This window comes from Bos indicus x Bos taurus, chromosome 14 (assembly GCF_003369695.1).
Source record: "Bos indicus x Bos taurus breed Angus x Brahman F1 hybrid chromosome 14, Bos_hybrid_MaternalHap_v2.0, whole genome shotgun sequence".
In the NCBI taxonomy this organism is placed as follows: Eukaryota; Metazoa; Chordata; class Mammalia; order Artiodactyla; family Bovidae; genus Bos; species Bos indicus x Bos taurus.
In genome coordinates, this window is record NC_040089.1 from 69,870,758 (window position 1) to 69,880,616 (window position 9,859).

Consider the following 9,859-nt stretch of genomic DNA (forward strand, 5'->3'; position numbering starts at 1 on the left):
ATTTTTGATCCTAAAAACACATTTTTGTAGTTGGGGGAAAATACTGTTCTATAGTAGCTATCTCTAAATTGCTTAATAGAACAATTGCTTATACTGTATTTTCCAAAACATTAAATGATCACTGTATTAGTTGGCTTTGCTGTAGTAAAGAAGTGACCCCCATACTTCCAATGGCTTAGAAAACAAATATTTGTTTCTCACTTATGTTACTATGGATTTTGGATCAGCAGTCACTCTCCACTCAATTCCAGATTTTAGATTAGCTATGGCTCTTCTTGTATCTTCAGAGTTCCAGAACGGAATCAGTCCCTATTTGGGACATGCTGTTCTCATTACAGAGGAAAAGACCAGAACAGGCAAAAACATACAATGCCTCTTCCAATTTCTGATTAGAACAAGTACACTGCTACTTTAACTCACAGTCCATTGGCTCAGGCAAGTCACATATATAAACCTGACAATGGGGTAGGTAAGTACACTCTGTTTCAGAGAGGCACTCCGAATCAACACCGTAATGGGAAAGAACATATAACGCATTTTCAGGGAAGGGAGAAAATATTTGTGAACTGAAGAATCCATCAGGGTTTGCCCCGTTCATCACAAATATCTACTTCCCTTCAAAGGCAAAAAACACTTACTCCTCAAGAAAGATACCCTAAGAGCAGCCTATTCGGCCTGCTTCCTGAATGTAGAAAGTTGGGAATTCAAACACCATTGACATGAATAGTTGGGTTCTTCTTAACCTAGGCTGGCAGCTCTGTTGACAGTATGTCTCTCTCTAAGCTTAGCTGACAATTTGCCTAGGTATTTACCTAACAGAAATAAAAATTGTTGCGTTGTTTAGTTGCTAAGTCATGTCTGAATCTTTGTGACCTCGTAGTCTGTAACCCACCAGGCTACTCTGTCCATGGGATTTCCCAGACAATACTGGAGTAGCTTGACATTTCCTTCTCCAAGAGAAATAAAAATAGATATCCACAAAAAGACCGGTACAAGTTTTCATAGCAGCCTTATTCATAATAGCTAAATCCTGGAAATTACTCAAATATCCAACTAGAAAAGCAGGAATAAACTCTTACAGCAAGATGAATGAATCTCAAAATGATTACATTTTAAGAATAACACTGAACTAAGTAAAAGAATCCAGACACAAAGGCATGTATGTTGTGTGATTCTATTTACATGAAATTCTATAACATGCAAAGTTAATCAATATTGAAAAATATCAGAAGAGTGGTTGTTTTAGGGGGCACAGGGGAACTCTACTGGAAAGGGATACAAAAGAACTTTCTGGGATAAGAGAAATGTTACGTATGTTAATTGTATTCAAGTACTAAAATTCACTTAATACCTATGATTCTGTGCATTTTATTGTAAGTTGTACCTTAATTTTACAAAATTAAATCATTCATTTTTGCAAAGAAAAAAACAATTTTATTGGTTTTTTACCTACTTGATTCCAGTCAGCTCTGTTCTCCAATAACTATACCCCAAATTTTTCTTCTAGATATGCTTCTCTCAGAGATTTAACTACATGCATTTTGAACTAATCAAGCTTTGCTTATTTGTTACAAAAGCCACACCTTTTGTTCTTTTCCCCGAGTGCTTTATTCAACTGAAAGGAGTTACTAGGAACTACTTTAAACCTCATACGTTTTAACAGACTATGTGACCAGTCATGCCCTTGATTTGGTCATTGCCCTAAGGATTCATCTTTATCAGCCTTTGTTACTTAAAGTATTTCTCAAATGGCACCCCACTCCAGTACTCTTGCCTGGAAAATCCCATGGACAGAGGAGCCTGGTAGGCTATATAGTCCATGGGGTCGCTGCCAGTCGGACAGGACTGAGCGACTTGACTTTCACTTTTCACTTTCATGCATTGGAGAAGGAAATGGCAACCCACTCCACTATTCTTGCCCGGAGAATCCCAGGGACGAGGGAGCCTGGTGGGCTGCCATCTCTGGGGTCGCACAGAGTTGGACACGACTGAAGCGACTTAGCAGCAGCAGCAGCAGCAGCAGTTGAAAAGACTAACAATACTAACTTCAACACTACAGCTCGGACTCCTATTTTCCTCTTCATGTCTGCTGGCAAATGGGCCAGTTCTGTTCTAATCAAAGCAGTTCATAATCAAGGTACTCTAGTAATAATCTCTTTTGTGATCCTGTTACCTAAAGTAATAAAAACAAAAGTTAGTACTAAAATTGCAACTATTCACAGGAAACAGTTTTATAAAATGATTTATCACACATATGACAGATTATTATTTTCCATCTCCTAAAATGTTTATCTTATTTTAACAAATTTATATAAATTGGCTTTGAACTCCCTTTGGGAAGAATCTATTTGTAAAAGCTGTTCAGCTCCTAAGGATGGCATATTCTCCAAAGCCACTTTCAGATATGGTTCAGGAGGATAATGGAAAAGAAAGGACCTTCAGAGGATAAAGCCAAGATCCACAAAGAACAATGAGCTGGGCAACTACCCCCAAGAAAAACAGCTAGTAACTAATCAAGAAACATTCCCTTCCCCAGAGGAGGAAGACCTCATATTTACCTAGTAGGATTTAAAAGTTGCTGTGGACCAGTGTTTAATGTGTCTCTTACTCTTCCTCTTTCTGAATGGAAGCATTTATTTTGGTTATCCTGTCTCCAACCAAAAATGGTATAACGGAAAAGGGGACATGTACAGAAAAGATTACCATAGCAGGCTTATAACTGCTTTGCTAAGAAAAGCCTGCTTAAAAGCTAGGCTCTTGGTCTTTGGGAACCTGGATTTCCAAAGGTTTCCCATCATTTTCTAATGAGTGGTTTACTGTGTCTAACTTAGTGCAAACAGTATGCTTCACATCTACTGCTTTCTTTCTAGGAGTCTAGAACTTTTGCATGTATTAAGCAGAGGTTACATGATCAGCCACACTAAAAATCCCGAGCAGAGTTGTTAATAAGCTTCCCAGGCAGACAAAACTACAAATCCCACAAATTGAGGCTGAAGGAATTATGCATGTCCTCTGTGTCCTGGAAGCTTTTGCCCAGTTTCTTTTCACCCATATGCCTTTTCTCTCTGCTGATTTTGTTTTATATTGTTCAATCTCTGAACATAGGACTGGGTTTGGGGACCCCTGACACATAGCAAGCAACTTGTTTTTTCAATTATTTTGGATCAGAATGAGTCAGAGCTGACCCTGAATAGACCCTGATAAGATGACCTTAGGTTCAAGACTGATGCCCTCACTAGGTAAGACTGAGTGTCTTCCTTGGAGTCAGGGAGGTACCAAGTGTATTTTGTCTGAGGGAGAGAAATAAATATTTATGACCAAAAGGCCAGAATGTGGTAGACTATTATTATTACTCCCAACTACTTTGTCCTTTCCTGTAAAGATTCTTCATCCCTGCCCATTACCACATGACTTGCCATGCATCCTGTAGTCAGAATAAACTTCTCCATCCCATTGCCTGGACTGACTGGATGACTTCTTTGGGCCAACAGAATGCAAGTACAAGTGACAGTGTGCAGTTCAGCAAAACCTTTAGGAGGTACTGCATGACTCCGCCTGTCTCCTGCTCTTGTTCTCTGCCACAAGAACACATCCCAAATAGAGACTGTTCCTTCAGGACACATGAAGCTTCACCAGCCAACTGACAGCCACAATATGCAAGTTAATCAGAAATAAACGCTTTCTGTAAGCCAGTGACACTTAGGAATTGTTCTACAGCAAAACCTAATGAAAGCTGACTGATATCACCACATACTTAAGACAAAATTAATTTATAATTTAAAATATTACTGTAAAATATACTATCTAACGTAACTATTTTTATAATAGTAAAAAAACCTCCAAATCTAACTTACATTTTGGAGCTCTTTCAGGAACTGGAGTGTCATTGATTTTTTCTTCTTTGGCAGATTCTTTATTTTCTGAAGACTTTGGCTTTTTTCTTTGGCGCAGTTCTATAGTTGGTCCTTAAAATATTTGAGATGTTATTACAATGTGTGTAACAAATTATTCTGTCTGTATCTTGAACTGATTTACCTTTATTTTACTAAGGCAAAAGTCCCATGAAGAACTATTAGTACCAAAGATAACTCTTTTCATAGTTATTTTAGCACTCCCTGCAAAACAAACATTCCTACAAACCAAAAGACAATATAAGTTCTGCCTCCAATCCATGCTTTCAGAGTCTTATTGATAAACTGAGCTCTTCTCTTGAGATGATGCTATTTTCAAAACATCCTAAAATAAGTAAACTCTCTTCCAGAATGACTAGAGAACAAAGTGTTATTTAATAAATTGGCTTATTTTTCAAGTTACCTGAGAGTATCATATGCATTATTCATGAATTAACAATTTTTAAAAAATAAAAATATAATAACATAAATTGATCATAAAATAATACTTCATTTGTTTAAAATCCTGAAAGTTCTACAGAATTTCACAGTGCTGTGTTATCATTATCATTCAACAGTCTTAGAGATTTAGGTATCAGAAAATAGGCTGAACCTACAAAAATCCCTATATTTGGGAAGCTCTCAGAAAATTTTCCATTACACTACCTACTATTTCTACAACTGATTAAAAAAAATGTAATGCAGAAAGTACTTTCAAATCAGTAAACCAAATTCCAAATTAAACAAGAATTTACTATTCTCCCTAATTACTCTTCCTCCCTAGTTAATTATGAGGTAGACTGTGTCATGTAGGTATAGAACACTATCATGAAGGTGGTACAAGAATTTATCTCTTTTCTATAGAAGCAGGGTTTTTTCTTTTCTCTTCATAATGGCTTAAGGATAGAAAAATGAGTCTAAAAAGAGAAGTCAAAAAAGGAGAAATGAATCAGCTACTATTGCTGATATCAGGTGGCTAATTCTTACTGTGGAAAATGAATAAAATTTATTTTAAAAGAGCTTCAAAGCAAATTCATATGTTTGTTAAAATGTCTTTCAACAACAAACAAAAAAAAATGTCTCTCAACACTGACATACTGAGGGAAAAAAATACCATATACTCAGTGGCTTCTGTCTGACTTGTCTAAATTTTAACCATTTTTATATCATTTATTCTTTATTTTATAATCATGTTAAGTAGCAAAGTCAGTGAACAGATCAGAAAAATGACATTATTAGAAAAGTCATACCATGGATATTGAGCATTTTTGCATACAAATCTGGGACAACTAATAAATACTATTATGTTCCTCATTTATGATTTCCTTTTAATTTTGCTATGGGTTAAAGCAAAAGTTAGAAGCAGTCAACAAGAATGAAAATTTATGTAAAGCCAAACAAAGTCTTTTGATGCAAGCGATCATTTTAAATTTTATTGAAAAAGAACACAGGGCTTCCCTGGTGGTCCAGTGGTTAAGAATCTGCCTGCCAATGCAGGAGACGTGGGTTTGGTCCCTGGTCCAGGAAGATTCCGCATGCCGCGAGGTAACTAAGGCCGTGCACCACAACTACTGAAGCCTGAGCACCGTACAGCCTGTGCCCCACAACAAGAGAAGCCACTACAATGAGAGGCCTGTGCACCACAACTGGAGAGTAGTCCTCCACCCCACAACCACAGAAAGCCCAGCAACAAAGCACCAACACAGCCAAAAATACAATAAATACATAAAAAATTTTAAAAAGAATATAAGAAAAAATTATAACCACAAGACATTTACTTAGTAGACACACATCCATGATTAAACACGTTAATAGTATTAGATTTTTTTAAAAATGTAATTGGGTAATTTCAGAAATCAAGTAAATAAATCTACTGAAAGTTAAAGTGTTGTTCTACTGAAAGTTAAAGTGTTAGTCGCTCATTGTATCCAACGCTTTGCGGCATGGTGGACTAGAGCCCGCCAGGTTCCTCTGTCCATGGGATTCTCCAGGCAAGTATACTGGAGTGCTTTGCCATTTCCTTCTCCAGGGTATCTTCCTGACCCAGGGATCAAACTCAGGTCTCCTGCACTGCAGGCTGATTCTTTACTGTCTGAGCAACCAGGCAAGCCAAACAAAATATATGACCAATGGGTTAGATGGGGCTTTTTTTTTTATTACACAGAGTCTAAAAGTATGCATTTACGATAACAAGGATGAGGATATTCACAGAAAAGTGTTCTTCACAAAGAGCTATCATTTTTCTTAAAAAAAAATTTCTCTATAAAATGAATCACTTTACAGAGATTTTAATAGAGTGTGCACACACATGGGGTTTTTTGTTTTGTTTTTTGCATCCATGCTGCACAGGATGCGGGATCTTAGTTCTCTAGAGATCAAACCCATTACCCCTGAAGTGGACGCTCAGAGTCCTAAGCAATGGACCGCCAGGGAATTTCAGTACTGTTTTCTTGATTCTAAAATGTCATATATTTTAAGACACTATTTATAAGTTTTTCAAGAGGAAAACAAAACAAAACACTAACATATTAAATACCTGATTTTAAGACATGCCAATTTCAGTGGCATTAAATTGTGGGAGCAAAAAGTACTACTTAGGAAATACAGTAACCTTTTTAACCAATCTCTTCCATCTTGTTCCTAAACTTTTTGCCTGTGACTATACAACAAAACTGACTGGATGCAAATTTTATCTCATTTTCTTTATGCTGACCTTTTAACTTCATAATTGACAAACAAAGCCCAGAATCCCTAGGTGGATAAGCAACAAAGACCAATGCAGTGGATAAACCAGGTTATTCATTCTGATAGGAAAGCTCTGGGTTAGAATTCAAGTTTTCTTTTCGCTATCTTATAATTTTAGCATTGTAAAGAAAAAGTCCAGTAAATAAAAATGATAACACAGCCACAGGAACAACCTACTATTTCAGTCTCTGGCTCTGTGATCTTCACATCATACAGTTAACAGGGCTACAAACAGGCTTTCAAATGTCCATCTAGACTATACATAGCAATTTCCAAAAGAAGTGTGATACTGCTTTACTCAAGGCTGTCACTTTCTTTGCTCTAACATTTGTTCCAAGATATACAAATGTAATACCATGACTCTCTACAGCATCAAGAGAAGATGAGATTCCCAAAGAGTATTTACTTAGAGAAAACGTGGGACAAAGAAAAGGGTCCAAGTGAAGTGAATGATAAGCAGAAAAGCAATATAGAAAACATGTGGATACAAGTAAAATAGACCATTTAGTCAAATTTTAATACAGTGAATACAAATAACATGCATTTTGAAAAAAAGTATGGAGTGCCTAATAAACATAAAGTACTCAGAATAATGCCTAGCACACAGACAGGTTTACTATAAATAACATTACTAGATTACAATAAATAAGAATTTAATTACTAGTTGTTGCTGTGCTTAGTCATGTCTGACTCTCTGCGACCCTTTGGGCTGTAGCCCTCCAGGCTCCTCTGTCCATGGGATTTTTTCAGGCAAGAATATTGGAGTGGATTGTTATTTCCTCCTCCAGGGGATCTTCCCAACCCAGAGATCAAACCCATATCGCCTGTGTCCTGCATTGCAGGTATATTCTTTACCTGCTGAGCCATTGGGGAAGCACAGCTAACACATTAGATAGCCAAATATTTATGGAATTAAAAGTCTGCTGAATGAAACTATAACTTAACAAAACTTCAATGCATTAATTATTCCAAGTAAGATGTATATCATTCCTTTGGATTATCTGTGGTTCTACAAACAAAAGTCATTTTTCACTTTATATCACGGAAGTAAATTTCACAAACTTGTATGGCTTATGAAATCATAACTGGTTCCATATCATGTCTGTTTAATTAGGTCTAACTTTAACCTGTTAAAACAATTTCTCATTAGCATGATATATAATACTGAAGACTTTTAGTACTGCAGTTTTAATTTTTTTATGCTTTAAGTTCTCATGGAAACATATAAGTGAGCTTATCAACCCACCCCCAGAGATTTGCAGTAGTTAGAAAAGTAAAAAGTAGGAAAAAATGTATCACATATACTGCAACCAAAGATAAAACCAAGGCAACAAAGAGAAATACATTCTTCCTTACCAACTACAAAGAGTTTAGTTTTGAAGCTGTTTTTAGGTACAGTGTCTTAAATTAGACCAGTTTTAACCCAGAAAACTTAAAGAGGAGGAGGAGGCAAATATGAAGCAAGAGTGAGAGCAGGAACAGAGCAGCAAGTCATAGAACAAACAATTCTTAAAATTAATTTTTTTTTAACTGTTTTCCACTGAATTCTTCAGACTCCCTTCTTGCATTCCTGGTTTAGCAACGTTTCAGTCTAAACAGATCACCACGTTCACAACCCTCCTCAACAAGGTTAAAAATCATATTTTCCAAAATGAAAACTCTAACTGCTCAGTCAGGCGATATCATTATATCTATGCCTGAAAGTACCGTGCCTATTATGAACATGTGACACAAATATTTCCTAGAACCTCTCTCGCTGGCGAAGTTCCACCCAGCTCTCCATTTTTCTCTCATACCTATCAACTTCTGTGGATCAACACTGAGTGAGCTGTCTTGGCAGTGGCCCTGAAGACGTGAAAAGCTTTCTCCAGCCCACCTACTTTCACCCTCAAAGCACTCCGGGCTTCCGGATCCCCCCAAAGCCACCCATTCCTTCTCCCTGTGCCGTCGCCCCCTAAACCTGTAAATGAAATTGGCTGACCTTCACTCTTCCGTTTCTGCTTCGTCTCCTCCCAATCCACCTCACTTACCCTTTCATCCCAAACCCAAGCCTCTTTCTGTCCCCCCACTTGGCGTGCGGCTCCTCTTACCCGGGGGTGACCTGGTCAGCACCCACAGACCTCTCAGGAGCGCACTCAGCCTGAGGGGCACTCGGCTACACGACTTTCACTCCCGAAGAGACACTCAGCACTCGCACCGACATCTCAACCCGAGTCCGTCCCCCGCTCCGCTCACCAGCAGCTCCCGGCCCTTCCTCTCAGCCACTCCCCCCACGGCGTTCTCTCTCGCGACCCGATTTCCAACTTCAAGCTCCACTTCTGCCTCCCACTCGAGCCGGCACGACTTCAGGCCGTCCACTCCACTCCCTCTCAATGTCTCCGCACACCTCCCGCCCCCCTCGCCGCGGTCCCGCTCCTTCCCGCCGGACAGCCACGGCCACCCGCCGCCCGGGTCTCCCGGTCCTTTTTTCCCGAGACCTCTGGCGGCTGTACGCGCGCCGGACCCCGGGGCCGGTCACCTTCTTCCTCCGCCATCGTCCCCGCGGAGGCCGGGGAGGCTTCCTCGTGGCTCCAGCGCCGCCCGGCGTCTCCCGCCTCCGCGTAGCCGAGCCCCGCGGCTCTCCTCAGGCCCGCTCCCGGGCCGCCGCGCCCCCACTTCCTGACCCGCCCACTCACCCCCCTCCGGTGTCGCCGCCAACCGCGTCCCCCCGCCCCGGGCCGCCCTGGAACCAGAGTGCTGGGAGCGGAGGGCTGGCCGGAGTGTATGGCGGGAGCGCCTGGGCCTGAGCGGGCAGGAAGGAAGGTGGCTCAGGCGGGGGTGGCTCCGCCCACGGCTGGCGCTCCGGGCCCTTCCGCCCACACCCCTAGGAGACAAATCCCAGGGGCTCCCGCTGGGGCCCTCCCCCCACTTCTCCTCACCGGTAAAGGTGGCTGCCCGAGGGCCGTTCTGGCACTTTTGTGACTGGACTCAGGTATTCCTGGTGGCTCAGACGGTAAAGACTCCGACCGCAGTGCGGGAGACCTGAGTTCGATCCCTGGGTCGGGAAGATCCCCTGGAGAAGGTCATGGAAACCCGTTCCAGTGTTCTTGCCTGAAGAATCCCCAGTGGACATAGGAGCCTGGTGGGCAGCAGTCCACAGGGTCGCAAAGAGTCAGACACGACTGAGTGACTAATCACGGCACAGTCCAGAGAATATCCAGATCCAGCCCCCGTACCTGCTCCAT

The 9,859-nt window shown here is 40.7% G+C and overlaps 1 protein-coding gene across 1 annotated transcript in view; it reads right to left on the reverse strand.

Moving 5' to 3' along the window:
* Positions 1–9,285, reverse strand: part of DPY19L4 (dpy-19 like 4) — a 65,037-nt gene extending 55,752 nt beyond the window's left edge. The window contains 2 exon segments of the mRNA XM_027561513.1: positions 3,855–3,965; positions 9,154–9,285. Coding sequence (XP_027417314.1) covers positions 3,855–3,965; positions 9,154–9,169 — 127 coding nt within the window. The 5' untranslated portion in view covers positions 9,170–9,285.
* Between the last annotated feature and the right edge of the window lie 574 nt (positions 9,286–9,859).